Raw genomic sequence first — 22,287 nt, forward strand, 5'->3', positions numbered from 1 at the left:
TGTTGTTGTTGTTGTTGATGTTGTTGTTGTTGTTGTTGTTGTTGTTGATGTTGTTGTTGTTGTTGTTGTTGTTGTTGATGTTGATGTTGTTGTTGTTGATGTTGTTGTTGATGTTGATGTTGTTGTTGTTGTTGTTGTTGTTGTTGTTGTTGATGTTGTTGTTGTTGATGTTGTTGTTGTTGTTGATGTTGTTGATGTTGTTGATGTTGTTGTTGTTGTTGATGTTGTTGTTGTTGTTGATGTTGATGTTGTTGTTGTTGTTGATGTTGATGTTGTTGTTGTTGTTGTTGTTGATGTTGTTGTTGTTGTTGTTGTTGTTGTTGTTGTTGTTGATGTTGTTGTTGTTGTTGTTGTTGTTGTTGATGTTGATGTTGATGTTGTTGTTGATGTTGATGTTGATGTTGTTGTTGTTGACTCCACATGTAGGTGTGACACTTGAAAACAAACCCCAGAAGTGAAAACCTGTGAAGACTTTTCCTCCTCTTCAGAGTCGTGTCCAGGAGTCCAGGACAGCGACCGGAGGAGGAGGAGCCTCAGCAGCGGGACGTGGAGCGGCGACAGGCTCTGGAGGAGAGGCGGAGTCAGCGCCTTCATCTGCTTCAACACAAACGGGAGCAGATGGTTTGTTGTCAGTTGCTGTCAGTTGTCAGCTCGGTGGATGTTCTTCCTCCAGTTCTCACAGGTGAGTTTAGTGGTTCTGTGTGTTTGTGACGGATTATTCATTCTTCAACCTTTGATCATGTTGTCACTTAAATTATTGTTACATTTCAATGAACTCAACTTCAGTTTGGAGAAAAAATAATTTACACAGTAACTCAGATAATACTCAGGTCTTCTTTAATATTTAATATTCATGTTCCTTTGAAACATGAAAACTATTTAAATGTGTAACTGCAGGTGCAGCTTCAGCTTCAGGAGACTCTCTTCAGGTGTTGTACTTCAAAACTCGTCAGAAATCTTGAGGATTGAACTCAAAACCTCTAAACATGAACTTCTGTCTTTGTCCTTGAACAGTTCAGTCCAACAGACTCTCATTCCATGTTTAGTCTTTTCTTTAGACCAGGTCTTTCACAGACGGAGCTGCCTGCTCAGACTTGAGCTCCGTCTTTTGGACCTCTTGACTCGTCTGGTCTGGACTGAACCGTGGACTGCAGACCGTCTCACTGACTGAACCGTGGACTGCAGACCGTCTCACTGACTGAACCGTGGACTGCAGACCGTCTCACTGACTGAACCGTGGACTGCAGACCGTCTCACTGACTGAACCGTCATGTTGAACCTTTCAGGGATAAATGCAGTGTCGTTAAAAGATGAAGAGAAAAAACTGGATCCAGAATCCAAGAAGAAATGCCACATTCAGTTTTGGATGAAAAATGAAGTTTATTACAAACAACGACAGAGAGCTGTTAGCAGTCAGTTAGCAGCTGTTAGTTCTGTACAAATAACACTGTTTGATTGGTTAGTTGAGTTTGCCAATCAGCAACAAGGCTAGGTCTCAAACAGCACCCTACGCCCTCTGTAGTGCACTATTTTCCACCCTAAACCTGCCATAGTACACTACATTCCACCTTAAACCTTTCATAGTGCACTGCTTCCAATGCTACATCCTGCAATAGTGCCCTACCTCCCACCTTGGGCCCTCCATAGTGTGCTATTTTCCACCCTAAACCCTGCTTAGTGCACTACCTTCCCACTTAAAGCCTGTGAAGTGCACTGTGTTAGTGTGTGCCACTTTCACCTTAAAATCTTCATCACTGCACCCTGTACTCTTCAGAGTGCACTACCTTCCATCCTGTACCCTCCGTAGTGCACGAGAAACTCTTCATAATGCACTCCTTTCCTCCTTTCACCTTTCTAAGTGCACCATCACCTTCTTGCACCCTCTGTAGTGCACTAAAGTCTATCCTAAATCCTTCTGGTGCACTCCGAGTTCACTGGTTGCTGAAGTTTTTAAAAACTCTTGGACCCCACTGACGTTACCTCTTTTTTTTTTTTTTTGCATTCCCAATCACAACACTGACAGGTTGAAGACAAAATCATTTTCCTTTCCTGAAGAGGGAACAAAGACGTGTCCATTTTTTAACCGTGTTCATGTTCTGTTGGGACGGGAAAGACGACTTGAGAGTTGACGCCGTCGGACTGTTAAGACAAGTTTGTGTTTGCAGAGTTTGGTTGTATGAAGGTTAAAATACTGCGCTGTCAGTAAAACACTAAACCCATGATGTTCATGTCTGTTTGCTTGTTCAGGCACTTCTGAATGATTCAGTGCCAGTTTGGATACACAGCTTTTATTTATGAGACTAGTTGATGTTGGTGTGAACATTGTTTACATGTGAGGAACTGCTGATGACCACAACTCCCATGAGACACGGGGGCGGCACTGATCTACATTAAGTGCAACACACACCGGCCAACATGTCTGCTAGAACAAAATCAACGGTTTTAATCTTGAATGTGGATCGTTGAGACGAACCTTCACACGTCTGTGAGGAGAACCGGTCAGCTGTTCCTCGTGTGTTTGAACATACAAGATGTTTACATCTTTAAACGCATCAGCTGCTTCATCTTCAGCGTCTGAGCGTGTTGGACTTTAAACACGTTTTCAGGAACTCAACTGTTCTGGAGCTTTTGATCAGCTGCTGATTGGTTCCTGTACTGAGATTCAACGGAAAAAGACAAAACCGTTGACGTTCTCCTAGCAGTGTTCTTATCCTGCTTCATGTGGAACAATCAGAGAAATTAGTTCTACCAAGAACCTTTTTATATTTCAGACGTTTCATCTTATATCACTTTATCTCTGTTATTCTTTTACGTAGTTTTTGTTTTCTTACGTCTAGTTTGATCTGATTTTACCGAAATGTTTTGTCTTTTTTGTTGTTACATCATTTTTTATTTGTTAAGTATTTAATGACGTTTTTGTCTTGTTGAGTCTTTTACTTAAATTTTATTTGGTCTTTTTCATCGTCACATCTCTAATGTTGTTTTCCATATTGTTACGTAAAAGTAAAAAGTTGTCAGTAAAATTAATACTCAAGTGAAGTAACAAAGTATTTTTACTTAGTTACTGTCTTAATATAAACATCTTGCATGATAACACACCTGACAAACATTTTTGTGTGTTGCTCTTAACTCGACCTCCTCGGTTTTTCAAATTATGACCTGATGAGTTCCACTTGAAGGCAGCGTTCCACCTAGAACCCTTTTATAGTTTGCTATTTCTCTCCCTACACCCTTCACAGTGCACAGGCTCCGCCCATGGCCCCGCCCCCTCCCCCTACGTTCATGCACCTGACAGGCTGGTAGCTCCTTAAGGACCGGGGTGTTGTCTGAGAATGGCACCAGAGAGACAGACAGGTCCGAGAGAGAGAGAGACAGGTAGAGAGAGAGACAGAGAGGTGGAGAGACAGGTAGAGAGAGAGAGAGACAGGCAGAGAGAGAGAGAGACAGGTAGAGAGAGAGACAGAGAGGTGGAGAGACAGGTAGAGAGAGAGAGAGACAGGTAGAGAGAGAGACAGAGAGGTGGAGAGACAGGTAGAGAGAGAGAGAGACAGGCAGAGAGAGAGAGAGACAGGTAGAGAGAGAGACAGAGAGGTGGAGAGACAGGTAGAGAGCGTTTAGTAGAAACAGACGGTCACAGTAGGTGGAGTTAGCGGACAGACGGACGGACGGAGGGACAGACGGCGTCCGTGTCCACAGTTAGTGGAGTAGCAGTTGTAGGTCTGGTCTATATACAGAAACAAGATGATGCATAATCAGAGACTAGCCAGAGCCCGCTGCGAGGCCGCCATGTTGGCGCCCACGCCAGTTGCTATGGTAACGGTGGAGCGAGGGTGGAGGGACGGCGGCAATGGTGGCGGTGGCTCTGGCTTGCTAAACAAAACAAAAAACAAAAACAACCACAACAACAACAACAAAAAAAAAAACGGGTGTCACCGCAAAACACAACGAGTTGTCATGGCAACGCTACACCGGGACACCACCTAACTGTCCGTGGAAAAACACACACGCACACAAACACACGTGCACACACACACACACACACACACACACACACACTCTGACACACAAACATGAACATTTTTTTTCTACTGAGGTGAAAAACAGATTCTATTCTTCTTAATTATCATAATTAATCATCTTCATCATAGCAGTGGTGTGTGTGTGTGTGTGTGTGTGTATATATATATGTATATGTGTGTGTGTGTGTGTGTGTGTGTGTGTGTGTGTGCTCAGTCTGTTTATACACACTATTAACAGGATAACACGCAGAGAGCTCAGTTCTGATTGGCTGATGGGTCTCAGGAAGCTTTCATTTCTTCTTTTCTTTTTATGTTTTTTTAAATTGTTTCTTGTTGCTAGGCAACCACAGCTTCCTGGAGTCCCAGTCTGTTGTTACTGACAATGATGGATGATGATGATGATGATGGTGGTGGTGTGGTCATGTGGTCTCCCTCCAACTGACCCACACAGGACACAGTTTGTGATGTCATCAGAGTGCGATTGGTTGCTCAGGGCAGTAAACTGGAGGCCGGCCTGACGGCGTCGTCTGATTGGACGAGGCAAGGACGGAGGTGTGTTTTGGCTGGATGTTGAAGCACCAGGAAGGAGGGAGGAGATTAACAGTACCTGCTGCTGGGAGTGTGTGTGTGTGTGTGTGTGTGTGTGTGTGTGTGTGTGTGTGTGTGTGTGTGTGTGTGCAGGTAATCAGGGCATGAGGTTTGTTAGGAAACAGGATCTTATGAATGGATGGTGTCGCAATATGAGGGTCGGGACCCCTGGAATGGGCCGCACGATGAATCTGAAGGGTCGGGACATGACCTCTGACTTCTTATGATTTTGTTTCCTGTCAGAAATGTAAAGTTTGGCTCCTGAACATTCTGAAACTACGGGATGATAATTAGCATCATTAGCATGAATTAGCATAATGACTAATATTTCAGCAGCTGCTTGACTGATTTGGAACATTTTGGAACATTTTGGAACATTTTGGAACATTTTGGAGGTTTTTGAAGACACTGAATTCATTTCTGACATTTTCAAAATTCATATGAAGTTTAGAAGCTTTAGAACAAATCGATTGCACAGATAACTTATGGACACAGTTCTGTTGGGAACATTTTACACTCGGAGGGAACAGAGCGCAGTAACGAATACGACTGTGGCTGAATAAAGACAGAATGGAGGATTAAACAAATCAAATATGTCTAACAAGTAGAACCTGAGTCCTGGAACAGGTTTTAAACAGGAGAACCGTGCCGTTTGTTCTAAGAGTGAAACTGCACAGGAGTTAGAATATGGCTACTTCCTGTTTAAACAAACACTGTGAACATTAAAAAAATGTCAGAAATAACTGTCAATATTGTCAAAATCAGCCAAACAGCTGCTGAAATACTGTCCATATAAGTGATTATTGATAACTATTGATAATTGCTCGACAGTTTCATGATGCTGGAGACTCAAAGTTCATATTTCTGACAGAACTTTTCCAGGTTCACAGTGAGGCTGTGTTTGTGTGAACGTGATGCAGAAAGTTCTCTAATCAGAAATAGCCTTCGTAGCGCTACGTGCGTCGTACGTTGTATTTTAAGGTCTCCCTGAAGGTTACGGGCTGTTTCCCAGAGTTGGGACAACCTTAAGGGAGACCTTAAAATACAACGTACGACGCACGTAGCGCTACGAAGGATCTGGGAAACGAGGCCCTGATTGGTTCCTTCACAGAGTAAAGTCCAGAGAACACTGGCTGGGTGAGTCTGTCTGTAATGTTCCGTCCCTGCCTGTAGGGGGCAGCAGAGCGCCGTGTTCAATCATTTCTCTGCACGTGTCTCCATCCTAACCAGCTTTTCTGGACTGTCTTTAAGGGACAGTAATCAGATTACATTATGCTAAAGAAAACAGTTTGATTATTGATGGAACGGCTCTCAATAGTTTGATTACTGATTCATCACAATTTTAGCACAAATGCCAAGTTTTCCTTCTTATGTGACGATAAAGTGAAAATCTTTGGTGTCGGTCTGATAAAAGAAACAAATTAAAGATATTTTGTGTTTTAGGAAATTGTGATTTATTATCTTTGTTAAATACTCGATTCTGATTGGTCATTCTAACCCAGAGGACGTTCAAAATCAGATCTCGTCTTTGTCCAGCTTGTGTCTCCTAAACAAACACAGTTACGACCAAAATGAGACTTTTGATAATTTTCTTGAACTTGAAGGTTTGACATATTTTGTGTTGCGTCAGAATCTTAAAACACTGAACAAACCATCATAAAATCATTTCCCAGCATGCCTCTGGCCCTGTTAGTCTGCATGGTTGTGTGTCAGTGTGTGTATTGTCGTAGTAAACCAGACTCTGACCCTGCTGTCAGTGTGTGTGTGTGTGTGTGTGTGTGTGTGTGTGTGTGTGTGTGTGTGTGTGTGTGTGTGTGTGTGTGTGTCAGTGTGTGTTGAGCACGCTGCGTGGCACCCAGCCCTCGGCGGCCGGTGAGTCGCTGTTCGCCGGCCGGTACACTAGACTCTGACCCTGCTGGTTGGACGCCAGAATCTGGACCTTCTCCCCCCGGAACACCGAGATCTCGTCCTCCCGCACCGCCACGAAGTCCTGCAGCACCAGCACCAGCTCCTGAGGGGGTCAAAGGTCACACGGCGTCAGACATGGACAGCAGCATCTGAGCTCTGAAACTCAAACAAGGAAGGCGGACTCAAACCTGGTCGTCCTGCTCGCTCTCAGGAGGAGGCTGAGGGGCGTGGCCGTTGGGTGTGGGCGGGGCCGATGGCGGTCGCCCTGATGACAGAGGGCGGGTCACTGAGATGCCGCCCTCCTTCCTCTGGTACTCAATGGGAGACTGAAGAGCTGTGGACACAGAACCAGGATCAGATAAGATTCAACAAAACCAGATCAAAGGAAACGAACAATCTGTCTGATCAGCATTTTCTTTATGGACCAAACAACCGATCGATTAGTAGAAAAATGATCACCAGGTCGATCACTCGTTGAAAAATAGGTCCACATGTGAAAACAGGAGGAGCGCACGAACGTACTCACCTGACAGGAAGTTGTTCTGGGCGTCCAGCAGGGTGGCGATCGTGTCCACCCAGGTCATCTTGATGCTGGCGGAGGACGCCTGCAGCGTGAAGCGCTCCGCCGAGCCCCGAGACCAGAGCACAAACTTACAGGGATCGCCGTCCACGCCGTCCTGCATCGCCAGGTAGCTCACCTGATCACACACAACAATAAACATCATCATTCTGGAGTCGGGATGAGTGGAGCGCAGATCCGTGCGTCCAGTCAGGCGTATTGACCTTGATGCTGTTCTTGAACTGGTAACCCGGGTTGTTAGATCCTTTACGCAGCAGCTCACTGAAAATGATGATCTGCTCGAACAGGAAAACTCTGCGCTCTTTACTGCGAGACAGAACTCCTCCGTCCTGCTCCCAGACACAGAACGTCTCCTGCTGCAGCAGCTTCCCCTGAGACGTCAGCTTCCCCTGGACGGACGGACGGAGGGAGGGAGGGACAGACGGGCAGAGGGGGGGACAGACGGGCAGAGACAGACAGACAGGCAGAGGGAGGGACAGACGGGCAGAGGGGGGGACAGACGGGCAGAGACAGACAGACAGACGGAGGGAGGGACAGACGGGCAGAGACAGACAGACGGGCAGAGACAGACAGACGGACAGAGACAGACGGACAGAGACAGACAGACGGGCAGAGACAGACAGACGGACAGAGGGAGGGAGGGACAGACGGGCAGACAGACAGACAGAGACAGACGGGCAGAGAGAAACAGACGGACGGGCAGAGGGAGGGAGGGACAGACGGACGGAGGGAGACAGACGGGCAGAGAGAGGGAGGGACAGACGGACGGAGGGAGACAGACGGACAGAGGGAGGGAGGGACAGACGGGCAGAGAGACAGACAGACAGACAGACAGACAGACAGACAGACAGAGACAGACAGACGGGCAGAGGGAGGGACAGACAGAGGCAGAGACAGACAGACAGACAGACAGACAGACAGAGACAGACAGACGGGCAGAGGGAGGGACAGACGGGCAGAGAGACGGGCAGAGACAGACAGACGGGCAGAGGGAGGGACAGACGGGCAGAGAGAGACAGACGGGCAGAGAGACGGCCAGAGACAGACAGACGGGCAGAGGGAGGGACAGACGGACGGAGGGAGGGACAGACGGGCAGAGAGCGACAGACGGGCAGAGACAGACAGACGGGCAGAGGGAGGGACAGACGGGCAGAGACAGACAGACGGGCAGAGGGAGGGACAGACGGGCAGAGACAGACAGACAGACAGACAGACAGACAGACAGAGACAGACAGACAGACAGACAGACAGACAGACAGACAGACGGGCAGACAGACGGGCAGACAGACAGAGACAGACAGACAGGTGAGTCTTTTTCTGGAAGGTAATTTGTCAGTGCTGTTTTAAAGCTGCACTAACTGTTTTTTTTATTTTGACATGAATAAGCAGCTGTGAGAGGAAAACCACCACCAGGAACTAAAAGAGGATAAAAACTGAGTGACAATTTTTCACAAGTTGGAGCAAAACTTTAACATCTGATCAATTATTTATATACGAATATTGATCACAGCAGCTTAAAAAAAGTTTTAACTGATGTTTAATCAATGTTCAGTCAGATACTAATGACAGTTTACAGACAGACAGGTAGACAGACAGGTGTACCTCGTATCCCTGCAGGCGTCCCAGGTTCATCATGTCGTTGCAGCGTTTTGGTACCAGTGACATCAGCTCCACTGCTTTCTGTACACACAGACACACAGCTGTTAAATATTACAAACGTTTGATGATGGTGAACATGATTCACCGTCTGGGTAAATCATTTAACATCACCATCACCATGACAACACCTGCAGTTGCACTCGTTTTCAGTTCAAGTGTACGCTGTATTTACTTTATTTTCACCACTTTACCTTTCTGTCAGACCAACCAAACTCCATTCAAAAAATCAGTGATTTAACCTCACAAAACAGGAGTTGTTGGTATCACTGCTGCCTCCATCTGTTAGTGTGTTTGTGTTATTGTGTGACTTTAAAAGGGCAGTTCAGACTCACCAAAGTCTCACAACAACACAAACACACTAACAGATGGACGCAGCAGTAGACCAACAGCTCCTGTCTTCTGACTTAAAATGACTGATTTTGTCAGTGGAGTTTGGTTGGTTTGTAGAGAGTGATATTACAAAATAAAAATAACCCAATAAGACAAAAAAAAACTTAAATGACATAAGAAGACGAAAAACATGAGACAAGTCCAAAAAGATTTAAGATGTAACAAGACAAAAAAAGACGCAACGAGACTAAAAACAGACAGCTACTTTGTACTTTTATACTCGAGTACACTTCTGCATCTGTACTTTTACTTTTTCCCTTCATCTTCAGTGACGACTGTGAACTTTGACCTCGTCTGCCTGAACTCTGAGACGTGGACGGGGACTCACCTCGATCTCCTCACAGTCGAGTCCTGCTTTGGACGTGTACTTGAGAAAATCCTGAGAATAAAGAAAGATTTGTCTTTAACGTAAAGCAGCGGACGGACGGACGGACGGACGGACAGGAGACAGAGCCAACAGTGAGAGAAGAAGAAGTCAGACCTTCAGCAGCAGCTGGTACTTTGTGATCCTCTGGATGGGTTTGATCAGATAATCACTGATCGACATCCTGCAGCTGATCTCATGCTGGATCTCCTGCAGACACACAGACAGGAAGACAGAAAGACATGTAGAACACAAGAACCATTTAGATCAGGGCACAAAGAACCCTTCAACAATCCTTCTCTTCTTCAGATGAAAGGCTAATGGAAGACAAACCCTTTCTTTAAAAAGAAAAGGTTCTTCAGAAGCAAACAGTTCTGGGAAGAACCTAAGGAAGAACCCTTTTAGAACCATTATTTCAAAGAATGTAAATCTTTATTTTCATTTTTCCAGTTAAAAATGGCCGAGTTGTCTGATTGCAGCTTCTTCATGTTTTTAAAAAAAATCTTTTTATCATTTTTATTTATCAAGTGAAGATTTTTCAGAATAAAATGAAAATAATTCAATTCAAAAAGAAAATAAAGTTACATATTAATTGTTTAATTTGAAGAATAATAAACAGGAAGTGATGTAACAGGAAATGAAGCATTACCTCAAAGAAGGTCTCGTACTCGATGACGATGAACTCTGACCTCGGCTTGTTCTGACAGTAAACCACGTACATGTGGAGACGACGCTCCTGTACACACACACACACACACAGAGTCAGGCTCTGATTGGCAGCAGCAGTAGTGACATCACTAATTGTCTGATGATGTAATAACTGACATGTCTGATGAAGAGGTCGGCCAGCAGGTCATGATTCTGGACGCAGCGCTCCAACTCCACCAGGAAGAAACTGAAACAACACACACACACACACACACACACACACACACACACCGTGAGTCAGGGAGTGTGTGTGTGTGTGTGTGTGTGTGTGTGTGTGTGTGTGTGTGTGTGTGTGTGTGAGACGCACTCGCGGTGCCAATCGTAGATCTGCTGGATGTTTCCGAAGACGATCTTGTCTTTTCCTCTCATGTCCTCAGGAATCCCTCTGACCTCCAGCCGAGACATGAAGCCCTGAGACACAGAGACACGCAGAGACACGCAGAGACACACAGAGACACGCAGAGAGACATGCAGAGACACGCAGAGACACGCAGAGAGACATGCAGAGAGACATGCAGAGACATGCAGAGACACGCAGAGAGACATGCAGAGACACGCAGAGACACGCAGAGAGACATGCAGAGACACACAAGGACACACAGAGAGACATGCAGAGACACACAGAGACACGCAGAGACACGCAGAGAGACATGCAGAGACACACAGAGACACGCAGAGAGACATGCAGAGACACACAGAGACACGCAGAGAGACATGCAGAGACACGCAGAGACACGCAGAGAGACATGCAGAGAGACATGCAGAGACATGCAGAGACACGCAGAGAGACATGCAGAGACACGCAGAGACACGCAGAGAGACATGCAGAGACACACAAGGACACACAGAGAGACATGCAGAGACACACAGAGACACGCAGAGACACGCAGAGAGACATGCAGAGACATGCAGAGACACGCAGAGACACACAGAGAGACATGCAGAGACACGCAGAGACACGCAGAGACACACAGAGACACGCAGAGACACGCAGAGAGACATGCAGAGACATGCAGAGACACGCAGAGACACACAGAGACACGCAGAGACACGCAGAGAGACATGCAGAGACACGCAGAGACACACAGAGACACGCAGAGAGACATGCAGAGACACACAGAGACACGCAGAGAGACATGCAGAGACACGCAGAGACACGCAGAGAGACATGCAGAGAGACATGCAGAGACACGCAGAGACACGCAGAGAGACATGCAGAGACACGCAGAGACACGCAGAGAGACATGCAGAGACACGCAGAGACACACAGAGACACGCAGAGAGACATGCAGAGACACACAGAGACACGCAGAGAGACATGCAGAGACACACAGAGACACGCAGAGAGACATGCAGAGACACGCAGAGACACACAGAGACACGCAGAGAGACATGCAGAGACACACAGAGACACGCAGAGACACACAGAGACACGCAGAGAGACATGCAGAGACACGCAGAGACACACAGAGACACGCAGAGAGACACGCAGAGACACGCAGAGACACGCAGAGACACACAGAGACACGCAGAGAGACATGCAGAGACACGCAGAGACACACAGAGACACACAGAGAGACATGCAGAGACACGCAGAGACACGCAGAGAGACATGCAGAGACACGCAGAGACACACAGAGACACACAGAGAGACATGCAGAGACACACAGAGACACGCAGAGAGAGACAGAGAGACATGCAGAGACACACAGAGACACGCAGAGACACACAGAGACATGCAGAGACACGCAGAGAGACAGTTTGTCAGATTATATTTTCAATCAATAAAACTAGTTTCGTTTGATCTGAGCAGCTTCTGTTGCCCTGAAATCATGTTTTTGCTGAACTTAAACTGAAAATTTACAGGTAAGAACAGACGCTAATGTTAGCTACACTGCTGCTAATGTTAGCTACACTGCTGCTAATGTTAGCTACACTGCTGCTAATGTTAGCTACACTGCTGCTAATGTTAGCTAAACAAACTAATTGCTAATTTTAGCTACACAAACCAACCACTAATGTTATCTTTAAAAATAACCTGCTAGTCTGCTAACGTTAGCGACACAGAAATGCTAACCTGAACAACAAGTCTGAATGTAAACAAAACATCTAAATGTTCAGAATCTGAACTTTGTGTGAAACAAACAAACAAATCTGGACAAACAATTCATAAAACTTCAAATCAGCCTCAACAGTTTCACCATATTTGGTATTCAGGTAATCCAAAAGTAACTTAAAGTAATAAAGTTACATTACTTCAGTATTGTGATTAGATGACGTTACTAGCAGGTAATCAGTAACTGTATCCGAATACTCGCCCAGAAGAATCAGTTCATACCTCCACGATCACACCCAGGTCCTTCACGTAGTCCTTCTCTGATTGGATCATCTCGTTAACCACAAACCTGCACACACACACACACACACACACACACACACACACACACACACACACACAGTTAATTTTTAACAAGTCACTGCAGTTTATCAAAATTCATAAAGGGTCCGAGGAGAGAACCCTGCAGAACCCAAAGTATATTTTTAACTTCTTAGATCCGTTAACGATCGTGACTCGTTCTCTGTCATTTAAATAATTAACGATCCTCTTTATTAAATATTCACACAGTCGACAGTCACAGTTTGATGATGGCGGTTTGTCTTACATGCGTCCTCTCAGCGCTTTATTTCTCTGCTCCGTGTCCGACTCGTTAGAACCCTGATCCGAGTCCAGAGCCTGGAGACGGAGACGGACAGAGACAGAGACAAAGACAGAGACAGACAGAGACAGACAGAGACAGAGACAGATAGAGACAGACAGAGACGAAGACAGAGACAGGACGTCATCTTCCACTTTGATAAACAGTTTTCACCATTTTCTGACATTTTGTGGCCCAAACAACTAATTGATTACTGGAAAAAATGATCAGTGGATCAATAATGTGTGTGTGTGTGTGTGTGTGTGTGTGTGTGTGTGTGTGTGTGTGTGTGTGTGTGTGTGTGTGTGTTTGTTCACCTCAGGGTTGTTCGGGTCTTTGATGATCTGCATGGGTGGTGGTAGAGGGGTGTGGCTCTCTTCCTCTGGCTCCTCCTCCCCGCCGCTCTGTGTCGCCTCCTCCTTCCTCGCCTTCTGCACAAACAGACACTCACTCTATCATCGGTGTCTGTGTGTGTCTTTCTGTGTGTGTGTGTGTGTGTGTGTGTGTGTGTGTACCGTCTGAGCATTGCCAGTGAGGGGCGTGGTCACCTCCTGCCTGTTGTCCCGCCTCCTCGTCCTGATTGGAGGTTTCTTCTGTCCGTCAGCCTTCCCCTGACTGAGCCTCCTGACGGGACTCGTTAACCAGCGCTGCAACAAGCGCCACAGTTACACCGCTGAAAGTAACTAAGTACATTTACTCGAGTACATTTTACCCAGCTGTTACCTTCAGGGTGTTTCCGGTTCCAGAGACGCTGCGTTTCGGCCCCGGGGAGCCGACGGCGCCCCCTGGAGCCCCGCCTGCTCCATACACCGTGGGGGAGGTGGCACCTGAGAGAGGGAAGCGAGGAGGTGTGGTCAGTGCAATGATGAGTTCACTGAACATGAAGATGGTGGGAAAACTGAGTGATGATTGTTGTCTCACTTTGGCTGGTCTGAGTCTGGAGCCCCGAACCTTCAGAACCGTACAGACCAGAGTCTGCAGACACACAGACAGACTGGACTTAGACTGCATTCAAGGTTTAATCCTGGTTTAACTTTATGTTTCACAGACTGTCAAACTGGCTTTACTGCAAACTGACAGTTAAATTTAATTCTGTTCTCCCGTCACGAAAATGAAATGGACGAAATGGAACGAATGACAGGAACCTAGAGACTCCTGTTCCACATCTTATAGATCCTGTTCCACGTCTTATAGATCCTGTTCCACATCTTATAGATCCTGTTCCACATCTTATAGATCTGATGTAAATTTAAAAAATGACATTTTTATTTCCTGTTTGTGTGTTAATGATTTTATTTTAATATTTTATCCTGTTTTATTCTGATTTTAATGGCCTGTTTATGTGTGTGTGTGCGTGTGCGTGTGTGTGAGTGTGTGTGTGTGTGCGCGTGTGTGTGCGCGTGTGTGTGCGTGTGTGTGTGTGTGTGTGTGTGTGCGTGTGAGTGTGTGTGTGTGTGTGTGTGTGTGTGTGCGTGTGTGTGAGTGTGTGTGTGTGTGTGCGTGTGTGTGCGTGTGTGTGTGCGTGTGTGTGTGTGTGTTTGTGTGTGCGTGTGAGTGTGTGTGTGTGTGTGTGTGTGTGTGTGTGTGTGAGTGTGTGTGAGTGTGTGTGTGTGTGTGTGTGTGTGAGTGTGTGTGAGTGTGTGTGTGTGTGTGCGTGCGTGTGTGTGTGTGCGTGTGTGTGCGTGTGTGCGTGTGTGTGTGTGAGTGTGTGTGTGTGTGTTCAGTCTGCAGGAGGTCGTCCCTCACTGACCTGTCCCTGTCTGTCTCTCAACTCGTCTGTCTCTCTGTTTAACAGTTTACAGCAGTGGTAGAAGAAGTACTAGGATACTTTAATATCAATACCACAATCTAAAAATACTTACAAGTAATTACAAGTAAAAGTATTATTACACAACACACACACACACACACACACACACACACACACTCACTGAAATGGTCGAGAGACATTTAAACAGTCACCTTGTTCAGTCACTCATTAACCAACATTCTCTCTCTCTCTCTCTCTCTCTCTCTCTCTCTCTCTCTCTCTCTCTCATATCAGACCCTACCTCGCTCGTTCTCTCCCTCTCTCACAGTCCACCCCCAAACGGCAGAACAATCCCAGCATGCACCTCTGCTCCTCCGCATGTTTCCACATCAGTACGTTCAGGAACAAACAAAAACACGAGACGTGACGGACGGAAACACGGACGCAGAGACGAGTCGGAGTCCACGGCTCTGAATGAAACTACAGACGAGTCAGAGTGGGAGGGGCGGGGCTAAATGTCAGTGGGCGGGGCCGGAGGGGCGGGGCTAACATGTAGATTCATTTTGTTTATAAAAATAACATTAGTCACTGCTGACAATAAAATATGATACAAATTAATACAAATATTATGAAAATTAAAAATATAAATTCTAATATGATGATGAAAAAATAATGAGAAACACTACATTAAACAAAATGTAAAGAAAGTCTAAAAAACAAATAAAAATTCAATATGCTGGAAAAATCTCACCGATAAAAGTAATAAATAAAATTTAAAAAGCCAAATAATGAAGAATAAATAAATACATAAAAAACAATAAATGGAAATAAAAAGGAAAATAAAAGGATGGGAGTGAGAATAAAATAAAAAATGAGAAAAATAATTCCAAAATAAGAACTAAAATAGAAAATTGTTAATAAAATAATTAAAAAAAAAAAACTTTAAAACACTTCACAAAAAATAAAATTCACTAAAATAAAAATAACAAAAGGAATTCAGAATAAAATAAAAATGACAATGAAAATGATAGAAATGATAAATAAAATTTAAAATAAAGTAAAAAATCCTGAAGTAAATAAACTGCAGAGCTGAAAACAACTTTACTGTTAAAGTGCAGCTCCTGTTGTTTGTGACACACACACACACACACACACACACACACACACACACACACACACACACAGTCAGGATGTTGAACTGAAGCTTCCTGTTGAGTCTGAAACTCCTTCAGGTGAATATTTAACCCCAAAACAACTGTCTCACTCTGTGTGTGTGTGTGTGTGTGTGTGTGTGTGTGTGTGTGTGTGTATGTGTGTGTTTCTTCTTGTTACAGATTCCAGTTTGTATTTATTGAAACATAAATGTCAGTTTCATTTTTTTCAGTTTTAGTTTTTTATTTTAATTTGGCGGGTATTTATCAGGTTATTTATCAGGGTAAGCAAAATTTTTTTTATTTTGAAAAGCATTGTATTCTAAAATGAAGACACTTCCTGTGCATATCTCTTTTATTTTAGTTTTATAAGGACACAATATGGTTTCAGTTTGTTTTTTAAAGTTTTTCATTTAGTTTTATTTCATTATAATAATGTTAGAAAGAACGTGACCACATTAAATGTCTCCTGTGGACTTTGGTGTCTCGTTAAAGTGACACTTCCTGCAGTATTGATCTTTCAGCAATGATCAATACAGCTGCTCGTTCAATCTAAGTCTCATTAACTAACAACCTGATCAAGCTCCAGCAGTGACCAAATGTTTCTGTCACCGTGACAAAATATGAAAAAATAACCATATGATCACTTTGAATTAAACTAAATCTTCCTGCACCAAACTCCATTTAAAAAACATGACATTTTAACAATTCCTTACATGTGTGTAAAAACACAAAACTGTAGAAACACAAGATAAAAGACGTCACATGTCAACAGTCTTCTTGTCAATTCAGCATCAATATAATCAATAAAGATAGAAACTGTATTTGTATATTTTATATTTTGGATTATGTCAACTCAACTGTACCAGCCCCTGATGGTCATCTGCAGTATTTTAATTTAAAGGTTTTCTCAGGTTGAGTTTGGTGGATCAGATATGTTCTGTCTCTGTAGAACACAGAGTTCTGTGGGGAACGTGCAGCAGCAGATCCCAACAAACAAACAGAACGCGTTGAATCTTTGATGCTTGGCTGCAGAACGAGAACACGAGGACGTCTGTCTGCGTGTATTTACAACTTTTACAACAAACATGTCTTTAAATATTTAGAGGTGGCAGAGAGACAGACAGGAAGTGAGACACACAGAGTCTCTCTGGGCTGAGGAAGTTTAAATCCTCCTGTTTAAACAGGAAGTGACATGGAAGTGCTGCAGCAGTGACAGAAACTAAACCTGGTCACTTCCTACATGTGATTGGTTTACGTCTGCTGCCCTCTGACATCACAAAAAATATAAACATTTCCTCCTTGGTGTCATGGCGATCACATGACGCTTGTCTGTGGTGTGTTTTCTCCTCAGAGGTTTTGTTTGCAGTGACGGTTCAGCGTCGGTCACATGAGCAGGAGCCAATCACGTTCCTTCAACACCACAAACATGACGTCCATCTTAACAGCCGTCACCCCGAATAACACGACCGACAATGAAAGGTATTGTATTTTATTATGAAAAGTATTATATTTTATTTTGAAAAGCGTATTTTGTGCATCTGCCAGTGGACAGACTACTGCGTTAATTCACTGCAGGAGGAACTGATGTTTTGTGTAATCGGGTGCAGATATCGACCTCGGCGTCGACTGAAATATAAAATATCATCATTCAGGTTATCGGTAAAAATCCAGTATCGTGCATCGTGTCTGAGTTCAGTCTAAACTCAGGTGACGAGTGTCGGCGTCGTCGATGTTTGAGGCGTGTGATGTAAAAGTTTATTGTATTTAATGATGCTTTTATGACACTAATCAATTTCACGTAAACAAAGTAAACAGGAAGCCGATACTCACCCCTCCCTGCGCTCAGAGTGGACGAGGAGTTGGAGCTACTGGAGGAGGAGGTGGTGGTGGTGGAGGAGGAGCTGCAGGAGGAGGAGGTGGTGGTGCAGGTGGAAGACGTGCTGGAGGAGGTGGTGGAGGCCGGGATCAGACCCTCCATGTCGGCGGCACTGTGGGAGTGTGACAGACAGAGGGCGCTCGTCGGCAGTAAACCCTCCTGCAGGGAGACACAGGAGTCAAACAGTCAAACGGTATCTATGGCAACGTTCTCTTTGTGGGTTCCACATGTTAGAAGCAGGCGTTACATTCGGGAACATTCGGTGAATCACCTGCTGGGGCGTCTGATCCGTCGTTCTGACCAAACACCAGCCGGGCCGTTCGGCCGAACGCTCCACGAGCTCCACCGTCTGACCGCAGCGAACGCTGAGCTCTCCTGCTGCGCCGGAGGAGAAATCTAACAACACCACCACTAACTCACAGCCTCCAGACAGCTGCAGAGACAGAGACAGACACAGACAGACAGACAGAGAGAGAGAGAGAGAGAGAGACAGACACAGAGAGAGAGAGAGACACACACAGAGACAGAGACACAGAGACAGACAGAGAGAGACACAGAGAGAGAGAGAGAGAGAGAGACACAGAGACAGAGAGAGACACACAGAGACAGAGACAGACACAGACAGACAGAGAGAGACAGACAGAGAGAGAGAGAGAGAGAGAGAGAGAGAGAGACACAGAGACAGACAGAGAGAGACAGAGAGACACACAGAGACAGACAGAGAGAGACACAGAGAGAGAGAGACAGAGAGAGAGAGAGAGACACACAGAGACAGACAGAGACACACAGACAGATTTAGATGGTTCTAAGACGTCTCAGTAATCAGAACATCGTCAGTAGCAGCTCTGTAAACAGTGTCAGCAGCATCAGAACCAGGACCAGCCCACAGACTCCGCCCACAGACTCAGTCCCGGTCCAGAGGGGCGTGTCCTGCACTTTCATGACCTCAGTCCTGCTGCAGCTGGACGGGTGTGTCCATGAAACTGTCAGAGGGAGTTCATGTTCTTCAACATGACACTGAAACGTTCTGTAGTAAAAATACAAAGTGAGTAAAAACAGAAAACAACAGACTGAACACAGACAGTCCTTCAACACCACGGCAACAAGAAGAAACATAAACAGGATGGTGTTTACATAACAAACAAAACAAAACATCATAATGTTTTAAAATAATCCCCTCAGTGCTTCTTCCTCCAAATAATATCCAAGTTCACATAAAACTAAAACAATATTAAGAATTAGAACAACAACAGACAACAGGATGTAAATAACTGACTGATGACGTTTATATTAAACTGTTTCCTGTTTGTCAGACTGAAGATCACAGAGCAAACAGCTCCACCTGCTGGAAACACAGGCCACAACATCAGACTGAGGAGACGTTCTGACATAAACATGTGGTTCTCCAGGTGTCAGAACCAACACATGTATCTGTATGTCAGAATCATCCAACCAATCACGGCAGGGCGCCCTGAGCTCTGATTGGCCGGGCAGGCAGCATCAAACATCATGTGACCATGGACAATGAGACAGCATCGCCATAGTAACTGATGACTCCGTGTGTGGAGCACATGGACTCTCACTGCAGTAGGACACACACAGACACACACACACACACAGACACACACACACACACAGACACACACACACCCTCTCTCTCTCTCTCTCTCTGAGTGTGTCTGCAGGGAGCAGGCGGGTGTTTTCCGTCCAAATCGAACACAGATGTGATCTGTGATCAGCTCACATGTAGAACCACAAACACACGTACGTTACAGAGGTGGAAAGTACCTCAGTACATTTACTCGAGTACTGCAGGGCAGGATTTCACACTTTTACTCCACTACATTTATTTCACAGCTATCGTCACCACAGAAGAAGAATTGCCTTCACTTTATTAGAGAAGAAAGTAACTCCAGTTTCCTCTACTGCAGAGAGAAAGTAGTTCTGACATAAAACACGGAGATCTGATCTGATCCGATCTGATACAATTCGATCCGATCTGATCCGATCTGATCTGATCTGATCCAATCCGATCTGATCCAATCCGATCTGATCCGATCTGATCGTCAGTATTCAGGTGAGGATTTACAGAACGAGACGCAGCTGCTGAGTTTTAAAAATGTCTCTTTGAGTGTCGTTTAGTTTCATCATGTTGAGGAGGAAAAACTGCAAGTCAAACCAAAACCATCAGGATGATAAACAGCACTGCAGCCAAAAGCCAAATATGGAGGTTTTTTATTTTGGGGTGAACTGTCCCTTTAAGTTGGGGCTGCAAATTGACCCTTCCTAAGCCCCGCCTCTTTTAGCTCAACAGTCGAGTAAACTTGGTTCTTCAGTCAACTTTGTTTTAAAAAACTGTGACGTGTAAAACGTAAATAAAAACAGAATGACACGATTTGTCCCGCCCCTTTTGGCTCTGTGCTCCAATCACAGTTGGACAAGACTGGTACCTTGGTAGAGAACATGTAGTGACGTCTTAAGTTAGCTCACGTTAGTAAAACATGATCTAACTAGGTAGCTGAGGTTAGCGAAATGCTACCCAGTAAGCTAAAATGCTACTAAGTAACCAGCTAATACATGACGTAGACTAAGTAGTTTGCTAGCTAGTTGTTTTTTTGCCAACATTAGCTAACTAGTTAGTCGCGTTTTAATCGTAATTAAAAAAAAAACATAAAATGTTGCAGAAGCCAAAGAACAGCAGTTAAATCTTTGTTCTCTCTAACATTTAAAGGTCCACACATCAAAAACATGAAGTGGAACGTCTAAAAACACGAAGAACTCATTCATAAAAACAATCTCAAGTTTGATTAAAGTTTCTGTGATCGATCAAATTCTTAACGACCGATTGATCGGCGTCTTTCCTACTTTAAACACGTTTCACTGACAAAGTTTAACAACAACAACGTTCAGAGGGTCAGGGGTCACAGCTCCGCCCACTGACCCCACCCCCCGCAGATAACCAGCAGCAGGTACAGTAAAAGAAATCAAACGTACCTCATCCGTCCGGAGAGAAGAACACAAGTAAGAGTTTGTAGAACGACGAGCAGAGGAAACACACACACACCCATCCAGCTGCAGCCAGTGGTGAGGTCATGAGACTGTGAGACACACCCCTCTGGACACACACAGTGTGTGTGTGTGTGTGTGTGTGTGTGTGTGTGTGTGTGTGTGTGTGTGTGTTACCTTGTCGCTGTCAGCCGTGTTTTGTGACGTTCGGGAGGCGATGGAGACGGTGTCAGGTTGACTGCTGGCATCACCCAGACTGTCTGCGTCCTCACTCGTCTCCCTGAGAGACAGACAGACAGAGACAGAGACAAAGACAGAGACAGACAGACAGACAGAGACAGAGACAGAGACAGAGACAGACAGACAGACAGAGACAGAGACAGAGACAGAGACAAAGACAGACGGAGACAGACAGACAGACAGAGACAAAGACAGACGGAGACGGAGACGGAGACAGACAGACAGACAGAGACAAAGACAGAGACGGAGACAGACAGACAGAGACGGAGACAGACAGACAGAGACAGAGACAGACGGAGACAGACAGACAGACAGAGACAAAGACAGAGACAGAGACAGACAGACAGACAGAGACAGAGACAGACGGAGACAGACAGGCAGACAGAGACAAAGACAGACGGAGACAGACAGACAGACAGAATGAAAGTCACTCCTGAATCCTTCAGTAAAAACTTTTTTCTACTTTAATCCTAAACAAACTTTTTAAGAAAGATTAAATTCAATCCCCAGTTTAGTTTTTAGTCTGAACTGAAACTAAATTAAATTCTGTTACACCAAAACTTTAAACTCAAGTTTAAACTGTTCAGAGTTACGACAGAGGTCAGAGGTCAGAGGTCAGTCACATGATGTGTTAACTGTGTTTCTGTGCACTGACCTGCGGCTGATGCTGCGCTGTCTCCCCAGGGTGGGGTTTGGTGTCTTGGGGAGGGGGATGGGCTCCCTCAGCGCCCCCCGCAGGTGGCCCCGCCTCTCCTGGATAACCTGTCGAATACTCCGGACCCACTCCTGCTTCAGCTCCAACGAAGATGCCTGTGGAGAGACAGAGGACCGCAGACCTGAACACGCTGACAAACAACTCCGAGGGAAGTCAGCGGGAGGTGGGAGACATGTCCCTGTGGAGCGCACGTACCTTCAGGACTGTCTTGTTGTCGGACGTCGGCGTTCGTCCAACCCACAGAGCAAACTTACAGGGATCCCCCTCGATGTGCTCTGTGACGCCGAGCTCTGAGGTCTGAGAGACACAAGCAGGTACATCTGTAGGACATAATGTTAGCTACGCAGGCCGACCGCTAATGTTAGCTACACAGGCCGACCGCTAATGTTAGCTACACAGGCCGACCGCTAATGTTAGCTACACAGGCCAGTTGCTAATGTTAGCTACACAGGCCAACCGCTAATGTTAGCTACACAGGCCGACCGCTAAAGTTAGCTACACAGGCCGACCGCTAATGTTAGCTACACAGGCCAGTTGCTAATGTTAGCTACACAGGCCGACCGCTAATGTTAGCTACGCAAGCCGACCGCTAATGTTAGCTACACATGTTAGCTACACAGGCCGACCGCTAATG

The 22,287-nt window shown here is 45.3% G+C and overlaps 1 protein-coding gene and 1 long non-coding RNA gene across 2 annotated transcripts in view; one reads left to right on the forward strand and one right to left on the reverse strand.

The window, feature by feature from the left end:
- The first annotated feature begins 2,612 nt into the window (after positions 1-2,612).
- Positions 2,613-5,067, forward strand: LOC146305038 (uncharacterized). Its single transcript, XR_014769333.1, has 3 exons — positions 2,613-3,407; positions 3,490-3,571; positions 3,604-5,067. It is a non-coding gene; the product is annotated as an uncharacterized LOC146305038 (long non-coding RNA).
- A 1,145-nt stretch (positions 5,068-6,212) lies between these two features.
- LOC146305039 (kalirin-like) overlaps positions 6,213-22,287 on the reverse strand; it is a 42,251-nt gene continuing 26,176 nt past the window's right edge. Inside the window, exons 37-57 of the mRNA XM_084714115.1 lie at positions 21,849-21,950; positions 21,594-21,748; positions 20,876-20,978; positions 17,964-18,125; positions 17,647-17,851; positions 13,834-13,887; positions 13,636-13,739; positions 13,428-13,559; positions 13,230-13,343; positions 12,880-12,950; positions 12,555-12,621; positions 10,524-10,627; positions 10,334-10,403; positions 10,158-10,244; positions 9,626-9,718; positions 9,473-9,523; positions 8,698-8,775; positions 7,299-7,484; positions 7,042-7,213; positions 6,704-6,849; positions 6,213-6,618 (exon numbers count right to left, since the gene is read on the reverse strand). Of these exons, the coding sequence (XP_084570241.1) occupies positions 6,433-6,618; positions 6,704-6,849; positions 7,042-7,213; positions 7,299-7,484; positions 8,698-8,775; positions 9,473-9,523; positions 9,626-9,718; positions 10,158-10,244; positions 10,334-10,403; positions 10,524-10,627; positions 12,555-12,621; positions 12,880-12,950; positions 13,230-13,343; positions 13,428-13,559; positions 13,636-13,739; positions 13,834-13,887; positions 17,647-17,851; positions 17,964-18,125; positions 20,876-20,978; positions 21,594-21,748; positions 21,849-21,950 (2,442 nt within the window). The 3' untranslated portion in view covers positions 6,213-6,432. The remainder of the gene's footprint in view (positions 6,619-6,703; positions 6,850-7,041; positions 7,214-7,298; positions 7,485-8,697; positions 8,776-9,472; positions 9,524-9,625; positions 9,719-10,157; positions 10,245-10,333; positions 10,404-10,523; positions 10,628-12,554; positions 12,622-12,879; positions 12,951-13,229; positions 13,344-13,427; positions 13,560-13,635; positions 13,740-13,833; positions 13,888-17,646; positions 17,852-17,963; positions 18,126-20,875; positions 20,979-21,593; positions 21,749-21,848; positions 21,951-22,287) is intronic.

The sequence above is a fragment of the Lutjanus erythropterus genome, chromosome 24, assembly GCF_056507025.1.
Source record: "Lutjanus erythropterus isolate fLutEry1 chromosome 24, fLutEry1.hap2, whole genome shotgun sequence".
Classification (NCBI taxonomy): domain Eukaryota; kingdom Metazoa; phylum Chordata; class Actinopteri; order Lutjaniformes; family Lutjanidae; genus Lutjanus; species Lutjanus erythropterus.